Source organism: Leuciscus leuciscus (genome assembly GCF_965113295.1).
Source record: "Leuciscus leuciscus genome assembly, chromosome: 23".
Taxonomy (NCBI): Eukaryota; Metazoa; Chordata; class Actinopteri; order Cypriniformes; family Leuciscidae; genus Leuciscus; species Leuciscus leuciscus.
The window spans coordinates 5,631,003-5,653,263 of record NC_138747.1 but is presented as its reverse complement, the minus strand read 5'-3'; the positions used below and the strand labels follow the sequence as shown (position 1 = coordinate 5,653,263).

Sequence of the window (22,261 nt, the reverse complement as noted above, 5' to 3'; positions counted from 1 at the left end):
GACGCGTTTACACACTAACTAACACACTTTTGTTTTCAAATCACTTGTATGCGCTCTGTCTACACGGACACAATAACTACGCTACACGCGTACGGCCAAAGTATACTTTGAGCTTTATGTAGACGTAGTGCTAGTTCACATGTTAAAATCTAAAGATTTAAATTTAAACTACTATTATGACTACTTGCATCTCATAAATAGAAATAGGAGTTGTCAGACTCACCGCCTCTACCAGGCTGGTAGCGCTACCTCTCTTCTGGTGGTACTGGTTTCTATACTCTGGTGGGACCTGCAGATGAACAGGTGAGTAGTTCCTCTGCTGGTACTCGGGATCATCTGTATACCATGAGCTCTTCCTGATGGATGAGTGACTGCTGCTAGCGCTGTCCCTCAGCGGACGGTCCACGCGGATCAGCGGCGTGTAGTACGGCGTTCTGTCTTTACTTGCAGGAGTGGGAGGAGGTGACGCCCATGATCTGGTGGATTGAGTAGGTGAAAGCCTGCGAGCCCTGCTGGAGTCCAGACCCGCTACCGCCATCACCTGGAACCACAAGTACAGTGGTCAATATAAATGCATTGACACATAATACTATTCTGGCATGTAGGATAGTCATATTATTTAATTATATTTCATTAGTCGATACCAATATACATTTTTACTTGCATGCTATTTGATACTCTATTTATAAAGTTAAATATTACATGTAAATATTAACAAATAAAATGAAAATCTGTATAATATCATCATGATTCCTCCATGAAGTCACTATTCATTTGGTTAAACACTATTGTAATATTTAATGTTACCTGGTGTTGCATGAGATGTAACGGAAGAGCAGTTCGCTGGTGAGGAAGATCGTCTTGACTGCCCTGTCTGCGCAGACACTCAAAATTGAATGATGGTCTCCGATTACCTATTAATGAGAGAGATTAATATCTTCTGTAGGGGTGATTAAAAATCACAACCCTAATCTTCTGACATCCACGTTGAACCATAAAGAAGAGGGCCTGTTTGTACAGAACAAAACAAATGAAATTTTCCATATGGAACACCAAGACTTGCCTTGTGGTGTTGGAGGAAGCAGTCTTCTCTTTGGTGACCTATGTGGATCGTGATAAAGGGGCTGCTCGTCATCATCAAAATAACTGTCAGGATGGTGGTAACCCCGTGGCGTCTCGTACTCCTGGTCACTGTTGGGGTACCTGAATATGGTAAATATCCGTCAATATATTTCTGTAAATTTGATTTATTTCTCATTTTTTGTGTGACACAAGTGTCACAATAGTTTTACCTATCACCCGACAGCATGCTTTCATCTTCGTAAAACTCCTCTCCGCTGTAGTACTCTCCAGAGTATCGATCTTCTTCATACTCCTCTTCGCGGCGTATAGTGGGTCGTCTTCTGTCGCTGCCCTGCGCCCTGCGTGAAGGTCGAGAGGTCAGCGAGAGGCCGGTTAGATTGTGGTCAACGAGTCAGCAAAAGACCATGCACTACCATGCAGACGTGCGGCTCCGGACCGCAGTGAGACCTCATTAGTAAATAAGCAAAACCTCATTGGGACGTTCTATTTGTCAATGTATATGTACAGCAAATAACAAAAAATAGTATAAAAATAATATAATAATAATAATAGCTTACATTTATCTAGGTAAGCGTTAGAGCGAGCCGCCATGTTAGGGGGCTAACGTCGTTAGGCTAGTACTTACATGTTTCAAATGATAAGCCATGTTTGAGGTTGATGAATGATTGGTGACCGCTGGATTACCTACATAATTACCAAATGGACCAGCCGTGTTAACAATTCCAGTGGAATTTTTCTACGACTAACCGGCTAATTAAAATTCGGTCGACTAATCCTCTTCTCATCGCCTAACTTTTAGTTGATAAATGGGGACAGCCCTATAATTTACTACAACTTTAAATCATGAATGGTGTGTTGCTTGACGTACAAAATATTGAGCAAACTACACATCTATCCCTCCCAGCCATGCTTTTTGTAAAAGATATAGCATCTACTCTAAGGTCTATATACTAAACAGACTAGCAACCCCACTGGCCCAATATATAGGACATATCAACATTCCTGCAGAGGGGAACTTAAAGGACAACTCTTGTTCTAGAAAAATAAGGTACATAAAATGTACTTAACTAGAAATAAACACCATGTTTAAGTGTTATTTACATTTCTATAAAGTATTAATCTAACAATGAGTCATCCTTTAAGGCAAGCATTTCATTTTGTTAGCACCAGTTATACATGCAGCAAGCCCCTCTTTCCATTCATCACCCAATCACAACACACAGAGACTCAAAGACTTATCCTGATTTGTTAATGCTTTACTAGATGCTCCTATCATCTTTCCAGTTTTGAAAGTCTATCTGTGTGTGTATATAAAGGCCCTGTCCCAAATAGCGCCAGTCAACCAGTCTTGTGGACTTTTGCAGACATGTAAAGTCAACATCAAGCGCCATGTGGGACAGGGCTGAGGTAGAAAGCCCAACGCTGTTACCCACCGGCCACAGTTCTGCTTATCATTCACCATCTGTTTTTATACAAGCAACAGTACCTGCTATGTAAACATATAATACCTAATGTAACATACCTAATATACGTCTCATAGTAGCGCCTTCTGTTCCAGAAAGCAGAGAGATGGTTAAGAGAAAGCATTTCGATTAGGAAGAAAAGAGAAAGGTTGAGAAAAGCAGAGGAATAGGAAAGGGGAATGGATGGGCACATATATCATACAGTATATACGGGATATATACAGCATTTTTATATATGTGAGGCTGTTTTCACACTTGCTTCGATGGCTTTGTCCAAACCTGAGTCGAATTGCACCCCGTCCTCCACACTTCATGTGACTTTTTGGTTTGACTAGCTCAATAAAGCACCAAAAACATGGAAAATTTGGTTTTCTTTACTTTTGAAATTGGTAAAAACCAACCATGGAGGGTCTGAACATAAATTTGATTCATTTTGGGGTCAGTCTCCCATACCCGAGCCACCAAAAATTAAATTTTTTTGCTTATAAATGAACCAATTGATTAAAAAACATAATTTAGTTTTCCTCTGATTTCTTGGGGCAGTCCAACAAGGATTTTAACAAAAACTTTTGTTTTTCTGCTAATCATTTACATTTACATTTACATTTAGTCATTTAGCAGACGCCTTTATCCAAGGCGTAATCATACATACAGTATCTTGTCTAATCTTTGCTCGGATGACCAGATCACTCACTATTAATCTTATCAATAGGTTTTTGAAACCCTTCCCCATAAATGGCTTTATTAAAGTGATGAGACAGGGAGTAAGACCAATCTCAAGGTTGGCCATTTTTCTTGTTCATCTCATTAAAAACTTCCTGAGCACCTCAAATGGACTTGGGTCCGCATCAAATTCTCTAGAGTGAAAACCAACACACTCTCAGGCAATTTCTAACTATTTTACATATTGGTGAATCCGTGGCTAATTCGTATGAATTATGTAATCTCATTTGTACGTTTTTGTACTGCTTATGCCCCATTGATGGTTAGGTTTAGGGATGAACTTTTATGCAAAATTTTTCCAAAATATCATAGTTTGAACAAATTCAAACAATATCAGCACCTCGTAAAATAGTTATTGTCTCATGAGATTGTGTGAAAACGCCTTGAAGAAAACATGGTATCACCACGGCCAGATAATGGACCAGCATAGGACAGGGGCCAGGTGCTTTGATTTAAAGATGGATAAATGCTAAAAAGGAAAATAATTTAAAATAAAATGGTCTAAAGGTGTGGTCACATTAACGTAATTTCAGGCTTAAAAGGTCAATTTTCTATTGTCAATAGTGTACAGATGTATGAAGCACTGCTCACACAGAAGTTAGTGTAAACCAAGCAGCTTTCTGTTGGTCAAGGCTGCAAATTCACGGGACCAACTTGAACCAGTTGCACAATAAACGTGACCACACCTTAAAGCTGATAATAATGCGAATGAATAATCATCTAAATGCATAAATGTAAATGGATGCAGAGTTTAAAAGTCACTTTCTTATTTTCCAATCTACTAAAGAAGTACTTAAATGTGCAGTAAGCAATTTCTGAAAAATGCTGTTGAAAGTGGATCGGCCGAGCACCACAACAAACTTGTAGCCAATCAGCAGTAGGGGGCGTGTTCACTCATGATGGGGGAGGAGAGAGAGAGAGAGGGAGATTTGAAGAAAGACTGTAGAAAGAGAGAGGGCTGAGAGACATTACAAAAGAGAAAAGCTCAGAGGAATATCACCTGAAAAAGAAGGGTTATGATCAGGCAAGAGCTTTAGGATCCATGTTAATATTAGAATAGCTTTCCAGTGCTGGAGAAGGCCTGAAAATGGACACCAAGGTTGCGTTGTTTCTGCTCCATATGTGAGTAACATTGTGTGTGCTTCTGGCGACTAACAACGGACTCTTGCTTGCATAAACTCGTGTACTGTATGTACATTTTTTGTTCTTACTTGTCATTATTCGTCATCTTAACTTTATTTTTCGCTGCGCGTCTGCTATGGTAAAGAGACATCGACTCTTGCACTGCGTATTCATCCATTTTGGGGGCGGAGCAATGAAGGGAGGGGTGTGTTTGTTTGAGTTGATTTTTAAATATCAACAGTGTTCAACAATGACTCTCAGAAATCACTTACTGCACCTTTATGAAGTTGCATTGACCTTAAAAAACATCCTTCTTGAAGCAATTCCAAACAATCCGAAGGGATCAAAGGAATTGGTTTAAGAAGTTGTTGATATTCATGAGATGACATCATACTCTGCTAGCGTTGAATACATATGAATAAATATATCAAAAAGCTGAGAGAAAGATGTTGGATGAACAAAAAACAAGCATTCACCTTTGCCCTTGTGGGGTCCTGGGCTTGTCATATTCTCCATAGTACGATCCTGGGTAGCCGTTAGCGGGCATATGCTCATAGTACCGATTATGTCCTCCGTTAGGTAAACTGGACATGTTGGCGTTATTTAGGTTGATGTTGGTAGACTTGGGCGACTTGTTGTAGGAGTTGTGATGATGATGGTGATGATGGTGGTGGCGATGATGGTTTTGCTGGGCCATGGCATTGGCGCGGCCCAGGCGCCCCACAGGCTGTTCCATGTGGGCGTAATGTGGGGGCGGCTGCACCTGCAGGGGGCGCTGTGTGGCGTTCGTCTGGTGGCCGGAGCTCCTCCGGGGGTCTCCGTTTATGTGATTAATGTGGTTGCCAAAGAGTCCTCCATTTCGCTGGGAAAAAATACTTGTGTTTGTAAGTTCAAAAAAAATGCGCAATGGACGAAACAAATAGCGCCATATTTCAGTTTTCGCGAATGAAATGCGGGCTAAAAGCCCGTTCACACCAAGAACAATAACTATGAAGATAACTATATCCACACTACAGGACGATAACGTTCAGTTTATTGTTTGTCGTCTGCTACTTTAAATGCTCGAGGTGGATTCTGATTGGCTGTCAATGTTTTTATCGTTCATCAGCTGGAAAAAATCATTCTGAAAGTGAGTCCAACGATATTGTTCATGTGTGTCATTATCGTTATAGTCGTGATGTGGACTTTGCTATTCTCGGTATAAGAACGATAATAAAAGTTTATAGTTATACTTGCTGTGTTATAGTTATCGCCTTTGGTGTGAATAGCCTTAAAGGGATAGATGTACAAACTTTAGTTGTAATATTGACCTTCAGCTGATGCAAAAAAAATTAAATATGTCTTTCTTGTTGTCAACAAAACTCTGGAAATTTATCCCACACAACATTTTAATCATTTGCAAAAAATTAAATATGGCGTCTTTGACAGTTTATCCAGAGCTAAAATATTTGATATTGCCATTTTTAATGATCTCATGGGAAAAAGAAGTTGGAAAGGAGGTAAAATGGCGTATGGTGTGAGTGAATTTTCAACTGAATTTGAAATCAAGAGAAATGCAGATACAGTGGATTACACTGGATTATATATATTTATATGCTACGCTAAAGCTAACAGTTAGCTGTTAGTACAATATACCTTGTTTAAACGTTGATAATATCATTGAAATCAACAACTGATAGTCAACTTGATGAATTTATTCCTGTTTAGTGTCTTAATCTTTGACTTACAGCATATACAGGGACCTCCAGGGATGGCGAATAATTCATTGCAACTCCCTTAAGGAACTGTTACTACTCAACTCAGATCGGTTAAAGTGAGACAGATCGATTTTATAAGGAGAAAGGGGTCATAAAAGGTGTGTAATTTACCCTATAAATTTCTTCGTCCTCCTCTGGCATAAAGTCTACTAGCTCATCATCCTGCAGGTCACATGATATCGCACGGCGTATTTCTGGCCCAATGTCATGCAGCGTACGGAGGCCAGCCTGTAACCGTGACGACAAGATATCTAAGGACCTGTTCTTCAATGGACAGCCCTTGAACAGCAGCGACATGTTGAAAACGGAGACCCTCACACACACATGCCACCAGGGGGCAGTTTACCAGACACATTGACACAAACAGGCTTGACGAGACAGTTCCAGACAGGACAAATTCATGAAAGATGACAACAAATCACAGTAGACAAAGAGGACAAACACGAAAGCTCCTTCATATTTGTACACTACAACTAATACACTTACTGTACTATCCTTTACTGTGACTTTCTAAAAAGGACTGCATTAGGCACAGATGCTATTTTGAAATATTGCAAAACTTTTTTTTCTGTCAACAAAACATTTCAAGTGTAAAAAAAAAAAAAAAAAATGTGTTAGTAAATAACACTAAAAACCTCTAAACAAAGATTATGTTTGCAAAGAAATCAAACACATTAAAGTGTTTGATTTATGAGGATGGAGACCAACAAAATGTCTTAAAACAATGATACATGAATTATATCTCCGAAGTGATGGCAAACAAATACAAACACTTCAACCACATATAAAACAGACAGAAATACATTTACAGATCACCATTTGCACACAGAGGGATCCATATTCAAGCTAAAACAACATTAGCACATCCAAAAACAGAGAGATACAGCTGAGGTAAAGAAGGTCTCATGCAAAGGAAAAGGAAATAGTTTATTCGGTCAAATTTGTTTAAAATTATTGCAAATCGTACAGGGTGTTCACAATGACAGTGATTTGCTTTTGATTAACTAACAAATCTGTATTCTACCGTATAAAATGACTACTAACGAAAATATGTAGTTGATGCTGGAGCTGCACGATTCTGGATAAATTGAGAATCACAAATTTTCGTTTTTAGAGTACAATAAGATTCAATTATATTCCAAAATAATTAAAGAACAATAATTTGTGCCAACAACACATTATTTCAACATAAATGGCTTTCCAAGAAAGTTTGAGAGTGACTTACAGCGATGTAATTTCTGTCAGTGTGAACGCACTTCAAGGCCAAAACTAATGCACACACATTGTAAGCTCGCAAATACCAATTTGATAACAATAATTTGCCTTAAAAAGATATAAAAGAACACACCACTTATTAATATAATCTACAAAATGAAATCTCCAAAAAACACACATGCACGTTGCGCTTACCTGCAGGGCGATGGCCGTGTTGTTCTGTGCCGGGTGAACGCCTACCAGGCCTTCCTCTTTGCGTTTCTTGAATTTCCTAAAGTAGTCCTGTATCAGGAAAGTGGCATAGAACTTCCCCACCGTTACCTCATCATCTGAGTGAACAGACCACACACACGGCTTCGCTGTCAGCAAGAAGCTTCAGCGCACGCATACACACCTCTGCGTGACGCACGTGAGAGACAGAAATTGACGCCAAGAGATGCTTTGTGTTATTCTAACTACGTAGTCATTGAGAGAGAAAAACAGCTATAATTGTGAATTAAATTCTAATGAACCCTTCAGAATTGTCTGGATTTCTACACAAATGGCTCCGAAAATGTGACCTAAGTCTAGATAATAAACAGATGCTCTTAATTAACAAACACCACGTATACAAGAACAACGTTTGCTGTAGATCATTTTGCTGTAGTTATTTTGAAGTTCACTTTCAACCTTTCAACCGACTGCATTTGTTTGATAAAAAAAAATACAGTAAAACAGTAATACTGTGAAATATTATTACAACTTAAAATAACTGTTTTCTATTTTAAAATGTTTTTAAAATGATTTAAAATTCCTGTGATGGCAAAGCTGAATTTGGCTCTAGTCTTCAGGTGTTTCAGAAATCATTTTAATATGCTGATTTGCTGCTCAAAAAACATTTCTCATTATTATCAATGTTGAAAACAGCTTTGTGGAAACTGTCCTACATTTTCCCCAGGATTCTTTAATTAATAGAAAGTTCCAAAGAACAGCAAGAAATAGAAATCTTTTGTCACTATAATGGTCTTTACTGTAATTTTTGATCAATTTGATGCATCTTTGCTGAATAAAAGTGTTGATTTCTAAAAAAAATTATAATAATTAAGTATTGACCCCAAACTTTTGAGTTTATTATAATATTTTTTTTTCCCAAATGGCACTTTAAAACGTGAAGTTTGTTAAATAAGAATTCCTTTACTTTTTGACTGAGTCCAGACTACATTTTAAAGCCATTCATGCAAGAAATATATATAATTACAATTAATAATGATTAGGTTTTCAAAGCTTTATTTACTACTGCAATATAAAAACAATTGTACTTTCTGATGGAAAATCTAACTTAAGCTGGTAGTTATGTTTTGGAACATATTAGCTGGATTCTAGCTGGTTTAAGCTAGTAATTTGCTGGTTATTAGCTGATCCAAAACCATCCTGGACCAGCAGCAAACCAGATACTATCTTATTCCAAAACATAGCTACCAGCTAACGCCATGTCGGGAGTAGAATATTTAATTTTCATGTTTTAGCACCCATCAGATATCTGTAAACATATTAGTATTAGCACATTAGCATTAGCATAGCAACTGCGAGAGAGATTACTGGAAGTTTGGGGAAGGGGTTTGCAAAGAACTGCATCAGCTAAGCCATCTAACTTGACTAAAATCTAGTCCTAAATGTACTTAAATTCTACTGAGAACATGCAAGCAAGCAACAATGAGCAATATGTATTAGCACATTAGCGTTGCATTTCTGTGGGTGCATTTGTGCATGTCAACACTGTTTTTGCATATGCAGTTTGATCCTCTATGTGTATATAAAGTCTATGTGTTGTGTTTATGTATGTGTAAGTGTGTGTGTGTGAGAATCATTCTGAAGCAGGGGTCTGTCACTTTTTTAAACAAGCACGTTGGGGACAGATCAGGATAGAAGAGGCAACATTAGTTCCATGCCACCACCCTAAAACAGAATTGCTTCAGAATATTCTGAAGATTTGAACTTTTACATGAACAGAAAGACAGTTAATGAGGAACGTAAGCTGTGGAAAAGCTCAAGCAGATACAGGAGAGAGAGCGACAGTGTAGAAAACAGAGAAAGAGACATTTTAGAAGGACACAGCATGCCTGAGTTGCCATGCAAGCCCAAAGCTCAACACACACAAACACACACACACACCTTCTTCAAATCCTCCAACCATATACTCATACACACAAACACACACCATTGAGGTTCCAGTGTGGACGCAGTGAAAGTACCGAGCAGGAGAGGAAAGCATTTGCGACACATACGGAAAAGAACAAACATTGCAGAGACCCGACTAGGAGAAACTAAGAGTACAACAGCAGGAAAAAGCTAGTGCGACAACTGGCGTGTGTGTGTGTATAATGCAAATGTACAGTATGTGTGCATATGCTACATGTAGGAAACTAAATTGTGTTCAAAAATGATATTTACTGAATGGATGATTTAGGCGTGAGTTAAAAGACGCAGAAGTTAGTGCTGTCGAGTATATCTATGCTCTGTTGTGAATGTATTTCCATAAGCAGGGACAGGTTCTGGGATTTATAACTGACCACCAGCAGGGGGCACCACTTGATCCAGAAGTTTCATGCTTGTTCTCTTCCAGATCTTCTTTATCACGGCTCGGAGCTCTTCGTTCGCCTGCTCTAGGTTACCTGGGTCAAAACACACATACACCATGTTATCAACACAACTATAAGGGTAGTTTCAACTCACTACCATCACATGTAGAAAACAGTTACGTTAATTTGTAATGCAGTCTTGGTGAGTATAAAAGACTTCTTTCAAAAACATTTTAAAATCTTATTGACCCCAAACTTTTGCATGGTACTGTAACTACATGCACTTAATCTTAACATGAGATTTTGGCCAAATGGCAGAAAAAAATTAGCACCCACATAGCTACAGTAAACTTTAACCGGTAAGTTGATGAAAACGTAACGCGATGCACTTTCTGCCTCAGATGCGGCTTTTCTAATGATGGACAAAACACGCATGTCCTAAATTCTCAGAAATTCACAGGTCAAAAATTCTGTGTACCCCATTTGGGCTTAAGTTTGGTCAAATGTTAAAAATAGTATAATGACACATGCAAGTGTCTGACCATAAATAAATCCACAATATCAGCAGTATGTAATTATTTTAAAAATAAAATGTTTTTTCCAAAGTAGTGTTTTTGGAGATATGAGGTTTCCGCCAGTGACGATGTTTAACTTTTATGACTTTTGTGAATAAAGCAAATGATCTTGTCTTGAATAATTTAATTGAAATGGATATTTCTAATTAAGTGGTTTATGGACTTCCCGACTGTAATTTTGATTCAGAGCGTTTTGCAAAGGAATTCACGTACCTTCCGTTTTGATCTTCAATGCAGTTCTCACGAGAGCAAAGAGTGTAGCGTTAAACATGACCGTGCCGTCACTGTTCAGGGGCATGTTCATAGCCACCAGTCTCTGGAATTGAGAAAGAATGACAGATATAGAGATGGAGAGGGTGGGTTGGGTGTGTTTGCAAATGTTCAAACACATTATTAATAAATGCATATGTCTTACCTTGCAAGCGACTCTATGAGGACAGAGTTTCCCAAAACCAAGAGGAGGCTGAATCCGCCGTAACAACGTCACCACATCGAGATGTTTTATTCTGCCTCTGTGATAAAAAAGAGAGAAACACTGACTGAAAAATCACATTTCATCTTCATTTCATTGCTATCATAGACAAGCAACTGGCATATTGTGATATTCCTTCATACAGGTACATTCACAAACACATTCATATATCCTTACTTGGCCTCTGGATCATACTCTGACCAAATCCTCTTAAATTCATCAAGATGATGTGGCCCCAGAATCGACCAATCACGGGTCAGATAGTCAAAGTTGTCCATGATGACAGCCACAAACAGGTTAATGATCTAAAACAAGATATTATTCAATTTGATTCATGTGAACAACTTTTGAGAACAAAATAGTTTATAATTCTTCCCAGAAGTCCAAAAAAAAAAAAAAAAAATCCCTTTGGGGCTTCAAAATGACCAAGTTTGTTTCTGCCACAGAATAAAAAATAAATAAAGGTACAGTAATTGCAAAAAAACAGTACTTTTTACTTTTACTTATAATTCTGACATTTTTCTCATAATTGTGAGTTTATATCTCACAATTCTGACTTTTTTTCTTGCAATTCTGAGATATTAATTCACAATTCTGAGAAGAAAAGTCAGAAGTGTGAGATATTAACTTGTAAGGGAAAAAAGTCCAAATTGTAAGATAAAGTCACAATTACATTTTTAATAAAAAAAAAATTCAGTGGCAGAAACCCAAAAAATTGATTTGTGAGATCCATGCCATTCTGAGGAAAAAAGTTCAATTATAAATATAGTTCATATATAAACTCAATTATGAGTTTATAACTTGAAATTATGAGCTATAAACTCGTTTTATATTCTATAAACGCATTTACCTTTTTCTTTTTTTTTATTCTGAGGAGGAAACAAGCTTCCATACCAAATAATGCTTTTAATAAATTCAAAAAATGCTTGAAGGAGGACATGTAATATTATAAATAATATTATTCTGGTAATTATAATAAGTAGGAAAAAATCTAAAGGAAGTGTAGTTAGTATGTGTGTACCAGGAAGGCGCAGAGCATGTAGAAGGTGATGAAGTAGATGATGGCAAAGCTGCTCCCGCAGGTCATCTCTTCTCCAGGATTATAGTCTGACTCCGGGTCACACAGCTTCCCTGTCATACACGCCAACATGATCTCCTGCCAGGCTTCACCCGTAGCACATCTACACCCCAAAACACACGATGCATAATCTCAAATGTAATCCGATAAAGCATTTTATATTAAACACAAACTCCTAGATGAACCGACAGCATTAAAAAAATGGGAACTGTAACAAAGATTTAAAGCTTTAACATCTTCACCGTGCCGTTCACTGACCTGAAGAGCAGAAGCACAGCCTGGGGGAACGTCTGAAAGTTGTTGTTCCGGTTGATTTGTGTGTGGTCCACCATGGCGACTTTCCCAAACACCTGAAAGATGGAGTGAGTTCCACTGACGGTAAATCAAGTTGCACTGTGTTCAGTACCCTGAATGTGGGTGATTTGCATTTTAGACCTGTCATCAAATACACTCACTGAAATGCCATTTAGCAAAAGTCACCATGAAATCAAAACTGACAATTCCTATTTTTAATGCAATATTGCAGCATTTATTATTTATCCATACACATCATATTTATTTATTTTAAATCATGTCATAATCTTGAATCAATATTACTTCCCCTCCCTCTTGCAGCGACATCTCTTCTCTGATGATGTGTTTACTGGCACGAGGGCGGGGCAACCTGTCACTCACATGAGATCGACCAACAGCAAACCACAATCATCCAACCATCCATTCAATTCACCATGGACAAAATCAATGAAACTAACCTGCATGCCAATGACAGCGTAGATGAAGAAGAGCATAGCTATCAGCAAAGCGACATATGGCAGGGCCTGAGAAAAGAACATAACATATAAATACAGTATATATCTATGGCAAACTGACCACAAACAGAAACACTATTACTGTAAACGAGTCACCTTTCTAATAAAGTGCATGACTGATTTATGGTAAAACAAGGAGAAAAGCATCAAGAATATCTATATAATTGGGTTTTCATTATGTTCTTCTGACCTGGAAGGACTTGATGAAGGTCCAGAGAAGGGTTCGAATGCCCTCCCCCCTGCTCAGCAGCTTGACCAATCGCATCACTCGGAAAAGACGGAAGAAGGTAATGGAGAAGCGAGCACTGTCCTCTGTGTTCTGTGGGGGCGGAGTAAGCATCAGTGAACCAATCAGGGAAAAGAGATAACACAGGGCATCGGGCTGTATTAAGGCAGTCTGACCAGCAGAGGGCAGCACAATATAGTTTTAAACTTCATTTGGAGCCAAATTTAGATTTTAGGAATTGAAAATAAATGTAATAATTTAGAACGTCAAAGTTAAGAGAACATAATATTTAGACTGGTATGACTGATCCAGAAACACAACCAGAGACCATGCGTTTCATGCTTTAATCCTAGAGAAGAAAGGAAGGGGGGAAGAAGGGTGCATGCTGGATAAAAAAAATAACTTTGCCATACTTGACTGCAAACATCAGCACAAGCATGGCTCTCTTGACCCAGAGTTACTTCATGCCAATTTACAGTGGGCCCCCAAACCTCATGGGTGAAAGGTCAGTTTGAGGTCACAACCTTACCTGACCCGATCCGACCTAATCTGACCTGACTTCAGGGGCCCCTTAACCATGCAGCAGTGTCAGCGCTACAAACGTGAGGGCCCGACAACCCCACACACACACACACACACACACACACTCACACAGTTTGTCACGTTTGCGTGACACTCCCCCTAATTGACAAAAAAGTCAAAAGATGTAAAACCAAAGCAAACAAAGATAAAACAAACTTAGATATAAATGCAAAGAAACAACAAATTGAAGTTGGGGTGGGTTAAGAGGTAACAATGTTTAATCAAAAGACAGAACTCAACCAGAACTCAAATCAGAACTCAAACGGAAACCTGAAAAGGAATGCAGACTCTAAAATTGGGCAAAAAACCCAAGAGGGGCAGAATATCTTACCCCCGACTCATCCACCTGAGGTGCCTCTGTGGGCTTTAAAATCAAAGACCTGAATTAATCACTCACACATGACGTTAGCACAGCCACTTACGCTTTAAAACGCATTCACAGACACTCATTATATCAAACTCTATAATAACATTTCTAACCGACAGATGTCAGGACAGCAAACTGGCTCAAACGACCTCAAGACAATCCTCCATTCAAAACTGCTTATAAGGACTGAAAAATGACCAGTGACCAGAGACAAACACGACTAGATTCACATAAGGGGCTTATATAACACGAAGATCCATCATGTGACCTTATTTCTATCCCGTGGATTACATAAGCAGCTGCAGACAGCATCGGCATACAATACAGCACACACATTCATACACACGCAAACAAATTAACAGGACAGTGATGGACTAGCGCACACTTATGCAATGATTACAACTATGTAAACAAGAGCGTATCCAAAAAACAAACAAATGCTAAACATCATCAAAAGACACAAGTATAACTAATACAAATATACACTCCTCTACATTTAGATGCATTGACAGCGTCAATGTTGTGATAAAAAAAAAAATTATATAACCAGATGAATGCTATTATGTTTCTGTAGTTTTTGTATGATTAAAAATAATTATTTGTAAAAAGACTTTCACTGAAAGAATATTTAGTAAATACATATACAGTGACACTAACAACTATCTAGCAACCAATTCCACGCAGTAAAAACATTTCAAGTTTTGTAATAATTAACAATTTAAGTACAGATAAAAGTTGGTTATGTCCTGTCATCATCTTTTTACTAGTCCATTGGACTCTGTAATTTATTTTTGCAAAGTCAAACAACTTTATCAAACATCGCATTCATCAACATTAAAACACTCACACACTGGGAAGAAAATTCAGCATGTAATCAGAAAAAAAGATGAATCCTTCATCTGTGCAGAAAGAAGAGACTCCAGACAGATATGGCTTCACTCATACAGCCTCATCATAAACATTTTACATTTGCATGAGAAGCAGAAATAATAAGAAGCAGTTTCTGGCTGTAGCGTTTGACGGTTCATGCGTTAAGCAGTCGGGCATGTGCGCACACGCTTAGACACATACAATGTCTTTCTCTCCATAACAGCAACACAAGCTTTGAAGAACTTCAGTGTTTCAGTAGCACCGCAGAACCTCCATGCATGTGCCCTGCTGAAGAGTCACCACTCGAGGGCGCTCTAACTGTCCAATGCAAGAGAAGAAAGAGAGAAAGGATGGATGGATGGCAGAAAAAAGAAAGAATAAGGAAGGAAATCTGAAAGAAGGAAACAAATGAAATAAAGAAAAAATTAGGGAATGAGGTGGAAAGCAGACGGATTGAAGGAAGGAAGGAAGGAAGGAAGGAAAGAGCAAAAAGGAAAGGAAGGAAGGAAGGAAGGAAGGAAGGAAGGAAGGAAGGAAGGAAGGAAGGAAGGAAGGAAGGAAGGAAGGAAGGAAGAAAGAAAGAAAGAAAGAAAGAAAGAAAGAAAGAAAGAAAGAAAGAAAGAAAGAAAGAAAGAAAGAAAGAAAGAAAGAAAGAAAGAAAGAAAGAAAGAAAAAGCAGAAAGGAAAACAAGAAAGGAAGGAAAGCAGAAATGAGATAGGAAGAAAGGAGAGAAAGAGCAAAAAGGAAAACAAGAAAGGAAGGAAGGAAGGTAAGAAGGAAAAGAAGAATGTAAAACTTAAGAAAAGAAGGTAAGAATGACAGAAAAAGCAGAAAGGAAAACATAAGGAAGGAAGGAAAAAGCAGAAAGGAAAAGAAGAAAGGAAGGAAGGAAGGAAGGAAGGAAGGAAGGAAGGAAGGAAGGAAGGAAGGAAGGAAGGAAAAGAAGAATGGAAAACTTAAGAAAAGAAGGTAAGAATGACAGAAAAAGCAGAAAGGAAAACATAAGGAAGGAAGGAAGGAAGGAAGGAAGGAAGGAAGGAAGGAAGAAGCAGAATGGAAAACAAGAAAAGAAGGTAGGAATGAGAGAAAAAGCATAAGGAAAACATAAGGAAAGAAGGAAGGAGGGAAGGAAGGGAAGAAAAAGCAGAAAGGAAAACAAGAAAGGATTAAGGAAGGAAGGCAGAAATGAGATAGGAAGGAAGGAGAAGTAAGGAAGGAGGAAGTCAGCAATAAGCAGTGATGAGGTCATGCAGCCTGTCTGACGTCTACACACCTGCTCTACTCACTCCTCTGAGCTCTAACAGCTCACTGAAGAAAGACAGAACAGAGAGACAGACAGTCACTCAGCAGACAGACAGACTACAGAGATATAGATATACAGATGAACTGCATCTCTGTGCTGTCAGAGAACAGAACTCAACCGCAGAAATCACACTGTAGTTTAAACACAGACCAACCAAGAGCTCTCTTCCAAGACTGTAGAGTGCAATACTTTCATATTAACATTACATTTCATATTTGAGTCAGAGCAGTCTACTTGCTCAAAAAGGAGTCATTTCAGGTTTGGATCAGGTTTAGGTGGGATTCGGACTTAATATTGATTCATTAGTTTAGAGCTTAGAGCTCTTCACGAATTGTATATATATATAATAAAAAAAAGGGAAATACACTACTGGACCACAGGCCGAGATCCTGTTGAGGCCCATTCATATGATTCTACCAGATGAACTCTGTATAATAGAATGATGGTGTTTTATTAGTTTGCTAGTGATTGGATATTTTGATCTCTCGTTATTTAAATCAGCTCTGAGCTCCAGGGCCATTCTGTCTGGAGGTGAACAAGAGGCACTGAAAGAGAGGAAGAGCAAACTTCAAACTGACTACACCGCTTGGGCACTGACCGGAGGAGTGTGGAGCGGGTGCCCGAGCGCCATCTGCAGAGAATCAAGCTAATGTTAGCAGGACATATCCCAGCATGCAACAGGGGATGGGCAAACCAGTCACTCCAACCACCGCAAGATTGGGTGAAAGTCACACATACCCCCGAGCGGGCATTAATGAGTATAGATACTGTACGAGCATCTCAGATCAGACAGCAGGACACATCCGGGGAGAAACCACAGATTTGTACTGGCTGTCTTTCATCTAATGCTTTACAGTATATCTATAATTGCAGATTTAAAATTGTATATCTAAATTCAGCATGCATGTAAGCCACTAAAAACAGTGATAAAATGAGTTTCACAAGGCTTTTAAAATGATAAAATAATTATTTATACAAATTCAAGAAATAGTTCACCCAAAAATAACAATTCCTTTATTATGTAACCTCATATTGTTTCAAACCTGATGGATTTTTTAAAGAATTTCCTGACCACTCTTTGCAATATCATGAAAGTGCAAAACCTGCAAATATGACATAAATGTACAGTATAGTAAAAGTGTTCCACACAACTTATGCCATTTTCCCAAGTCTTCACAACCATACCTTTGTATAGCGATGTCTGATTCATTAACAAAACATTCTTGTGAATTGAATCTTTTTTCATTGAATCCAGTTCACAAAACCGGTCTGAATGATTCATTCACAAATCAAACTGCTGCAGTTCTCGAGTTCAACTCACTGACTCATAGATCCAGTTGCAATGGACAATAGGGGAATAATTTCCTGCATATAAATGTTTCCAAAGCTATTGTATGATGTCCAGAAGACTATAAAAAAATAATACCTAAATGCCTGTTCACACTAAAAATGATAACTATCAATGTACAATATCGCTCTATTTATTATAATAGTGTGCTGCAGTTTGTCGTCTGCCACTTTAAATGCTTGAGCTCTTGAAAGCAGGATGGATTCTGATTGGCTGTCAATATTTTTATCGTTTATCAGCAGGAAAAAATTTGTTCTGAAAGTGATTCCAACTATATTGTTTCTCTGTGCTGTTATCATTATAGTCGTGATTCTGCTAGTTTTTTATTAACAATTTTTAGAACTAAATCCTTATTGTTAACATTAAAGTTATCATCCTTGGTGTGAACGGGCCTTAGGTCACAAGGATCACTTTTATGATATTTTTCATTCATTGTATGCTTAGTGTAGTTGCATGAAAAAACAGGTTTAATTTATTATTGAAGATTTCTAAAGAGGGAAAGAATGTTGTAAAGGTTTGAAAAAAATGAGGGTGAGGAAATAATGACAATTTTTGGGTGAACTATGAACTTCTGAAACCGTTAGCGGATTGCAAGAATCTAGTCAGATAGGCTTGATAGAAGACCTTGTGAAACCTCTTAATAGTTTTATCACCACTGAAACGCACAAACACAGCAGAAAATAAAGATGTAAAGGAAAACAGACAAAGAAAATAAAGAAAAACATACAAAGACAAGACATAGCCACTCTCAAATTCTCTCTCTCGCACACAAACATCCACAAACTCTCATAAACACATATCACAAGTCCACAAGGACACGACGTACAGAGACTCAATGCACAACACATCCAATGAAAATGGCCACAATACAAACACCTATAGGGACATGTACAATATACACATATATACATTTATATATGGACGCTGGGACATGAAAGACTCCAGAGAGATAGCACTGTAGCTCAGACAGCAGAGTGACAGGCGTGTGAGAGGAGAGACAAACCAATCAATACATAAGAGTGTGTATTCCCTACATTACATGTCTGAAACTGGACAGTAATTGTGAGATACAGGATTTTAAGTAGCACCACCAAAGAGATCACACACAGAAACTCCACCATTGCTAAACACCATCACTTTCCAGCACCACCCTCTTCATGTCCAGCATTCAACTTAACATTTCAAGTATTTATAGCACAACTAGGTAAAATGTCATTGTATATATTTAAAAATATATATAATAGTGTTGATACTGTTGACTAAAACTATTAAAAATATGTTTTTGTTAATTGAAATAATACAGAAATAATAAATAATAAAAATATTAAAATAAAACAAAATAAAATATGAATATTGGATGGAAAAACGTACAATTAATCAGGGCCTAAAATTAACTCCCGCCAAGCGCCAAATGAGAGTAAAAATCTGTGTTGGCGAGTATATGAAACGACGTTGCTCGCCAGTTGGCCGGCCAGCCAGTTGGCCATTTTTATGAATTCTAACAATGCATCAAAATGAACAAACGTGAACGACGCTCGGGACAGTTGACGGGCCAGCCCTGCATCGTCATGAAAGTTTAAGCTTTGACAATATTCAAAAAGACTCGAAAGGGAGCTCATTCTGTTACTCCCATAAAGCCACGTCTCAGACAGCACGCGAATACTAAACTGAGCTCTTTCACATCTTCTTGCACTTGAACGGACAAATTCACTAATTATGTAAAAAAAAATGGCAAGTATCCTAGTAGTAAACATAGCTGGTTATGTCTTAAGTGAACGTAAACAGTTGAGAAAGTAAACGCATGTGTATCAGTATCAGTATACTGTATTAGATATGTGCATGAGCTCTTAAAGTGACAGCAGCCCAATATTCCTGCTGTCGTCTGTGTTTTAAATGTTAATCGAACAACAAATTATATCAACAAATAAAAAGCAGGTGAAAAATATGTGATAAAAAAGTTAGTGTTAGGCCCTGCAACTAACTGAAATAAATAAGTTTAAGTCGAAGTATTAAAATGAAGTAATAAAATGAAAACTGACAATACAACAATAAAAGCCAATTCAACATATGAATAAACACTATACAAGTATAAAATACTACAACAACACTGATAATATAATGTTAATATAAAATGTTTTAGTAACGAAGCAGATAATTCAATTGTTGAAGTTTCCATATTGATTTGTTTGATGCTGGACATTTTAAGTGTGATGTCAAAAAGTGGTGGTCTGTTCCTTTAACAAAGTCATCAACCTTCCTGCCCACAAAAACTAATCATTAATGCTGATTTGGCTTGATGTAATCAGTAAAGCCAAGGCAGCGAGGGCTTTACTTCATTACACTAAATCAGCAAGGCACAATTATAATCTTTTTTCTGAACTGATCTTGATGACAACTCTTAAACCGGAACAATATTGTCAAACTTTTGACAAGAATTTTTTTTTGTCCTCACAGCACTTCAAGGAATAAAGTCATTATGAAGCAGAACACAAGCAAAACAGGAGATCACATTTTTCCATACTTGCCTCTAAAAGTTTCTATGGAGACAGAATGGAAGAACAAGCGTTAGACAAACCAGCTGATGGGTTTCTGCAGTTCTTGCTGCATTTACACACATTTGGATGCGAGACAACGGATTTAAGGTCCACACAAATATACAACAAAAAGATCGGTCAGAGATTTCAGCAGTTTTCTCAGCAGCAGAGTCCTCGAGGTTCACAAGATGTTGTTTTATCTCAGATAAGCAGGGGAAAGAGAAGGTGTGACTGTTAATGTTATTAAGGTTAGCTAAACGACCTCAACTCACATCACAAATAACTCAAGACAACATATAGTGAAACCTTGCAAAAAAATCACCAGTGCCATTACAAGAAATTAAACTATTGTCACAGCATATATATATATATATATTTCATGTATTTTGTTATCAAATAAATGTAGCCTAGGTAAGAGTAAGAGATTTCAAAAAAAAAAAAAAATTCTCACTCTATATACAGTATACTGTATATATAATTATGCAGCATAACTGTTTATGTTTAAAATATTCTTTAAATATAAATTTGTTTAAATTATATAATAATTTAAATGATATTTATATCATATAATAATAATAGTAATATAATAATACATTACATTTTAAAATATATTCAAATATAAAAGTTATTTTAAATTGTATTAATATTTCACAACATTACTGCTAGGTGAGCATAAGATATTTCTTTAAAAAATATATATAAATACATATTTACATTTAAAATAAAAATAGATCAATATTTTTATTTCACTTTTGTACAATAAACAATTTTGTTACTGTGTTGAGTCCCACTTGATGTCCAAATCTGGGTTCTGAAGCACATAATAAAGATATTCTTATGGATAAAATCTGTGTTGGGCACCAGATATGCTTATTTTGCAAGGCTTCTACACTTGGAAAGGCGAAAAACGGTTGTACTTACTTTGACTTCAGTGATAGCAATATCTACGACGCTACCGACAACAATTAAGGCGTCAAATGTGTTCCATGCGTCAGTGAAATAATGCTGTTAATAAAAGACACACCACACACAAGGAAGAGGGGGAAAGAAATGAATGGAATAGAATGAGGGAGGAAAAAGAAGGTGCAGAGAAGACACACAGAAAGAAATACAGATGTTAGATCTCAGTTAAAGAAACAAGTCGTCAGTTGAAAAGTACAGTAGCTCATCCTGAGCTGAAATCTGAGCCTGTCTGAAGATAAGGGTTGAGCGGATATAAGAGGGGACACACAGGGCCTAGAACTGTGCTGTACTTACATCAATCTCACTGAGCACTATGTCTACAATGCTGCCGATCACAACCAAAGCGTCAAAGACGTTCCAGGCGTCCCCAAAATACCCCTGAGAAATGCCAAGGGGTGGACGGCCAGGGAATATATGTGTGATTAGAAGTTAGATGCAGTACATTTCCGATCATTTAAAAAACTGTTAGCAGCTTATTTATTAAAGTATCACCCAAACCAAGTACACATATTTGGGCCTATATTTAAGATTGATGTACTTGAATTGCATACAGTATAACATTTTCCATCCAATTAGGTCGTGCCCTTATTATGCTATTTTAAAGGTTCCTATTTTGTCTCCTGCAATAGGTTTACATGAATCCAAGGTGAAAAAATATATATAAATAAATAAAAACACGGTTTCATTTTCTCATAACATCCATTGCAGCATCACCTCTTTTCTCACAGTGTCTGAAACGGTTTGATAAAGGATTCGGCCTCTCCAAAAAGCTCTGCTCTGATTGGTCAGATGGCCCAGTCTGTTGTGATTGGTCTACCGCTTACAGTGCATGTCAGAAACCAAACGCTTGCTACCTGAATTTCAGCTCCGGAGGCTTCTCGGCACACAGCGATTACAACAGTAACGATGGTGTCGTTTTTACCATATCAATTTGAGCCTAGGTCCACATCCTTGGAAGTGCATGCGAAATACTGTTAATTTCGTTAGCAAAATCTTTGACAAAAAATGCTGGTCGATGACCTTTTTTCAATGAATACGACGAGACAATGATGAGACGACACCAACGTCATGATTAAGTTTTTTACGTTCTGATGAAATTTTAAAATAAATCTCTCAAATGACAACAATCGTTGTGATTACAACTTTGAGCAAAATAACTGAACCATTATGTTCGTGATTGCGTTGGGGGGGGGGGGGGGGGGGGTGGGGGGT

At 37.6% G+C, this 22,261-nt stretch overlaps 1 protein-coding gene across 15 annotated transcripts in view; it reads right to left on the bottom strand.

Moving 5' to 3' along the window:
- Positions 1-22,261, bottom strand: part of cacna1da (calcium channel, voltage-dependent, L type, alpha 1D subunit, a) — an 89,676-nt gene that overhangs the window by 4,893 nt on the left and 62,522 nt on the right. For 6 of the 15 annotated variants that reach the window (XM_082155730.1, XM_082155741.1, XM_082155740.1 and 3 more), the window contains 18 exons: positions 21,008-21,091; positions 13,995-14,027; positions 13,046-13,174; positions 12,799-12,864; positions 12,305-12,396; positions 11,990-12,149; positions 11,146-11,273; positions 10,912-11,008; positions 10,710-10,812; positions 9,913-10,014; positions 7,559-7,692; positions 6,260-6,376; positions 4,868-5,253; positions 2,606-2,632; positions 1,293-1,421; positions 1,064-1,203; positions 808-914; positions 224-541 (listed from right to left, as the gene is read on the bottom strand). In XM_082155730.1, coding sequence (XP_082011856.1) covers positions 224-541; positions 808-914; positions 1,064-1,203; positions 1,293-1,421; positions 2,606-2,632; positions 4,868-5,253; positions 6,260-6,376; positions 7,559-7,692; positions 9,913-10,014; positions 10,710-10,812; positions 10,912-11,008; positions 11,146-11,273; positions 11,990-12,149; positions 12,305-12,396; positions 12,799-12,864; positions 13,046-13,174; positions 13,995-14,027; positions 21,008-21,091 — 2,352 coding nt within the window. The remainder of the gene's footprint in view (positions 1-223; positions 542-807; positions 915-1,063; positions 1,204-1,292; positions 1,422-2,605; positions 2,633-4,867; positions 5,254-6,259; positions 6,377-7,558; positions 7,693-9,912; positions 10,015-10,709; positions 10,813-10,911; positions 11,009-11,145; positions 11,274-11,989; positions 12,150-12,304; positions 12,397-12,798; positions 12,865-13,045; positions 13,175-13,994; positions 14,028-21,007; positions 21,092-22,261) is intronic. The other 9 variants (XM_082155739.1, XM_082155743.1, XM_082155744.1 and 6 more) reach the window with 5 other exon arrangements.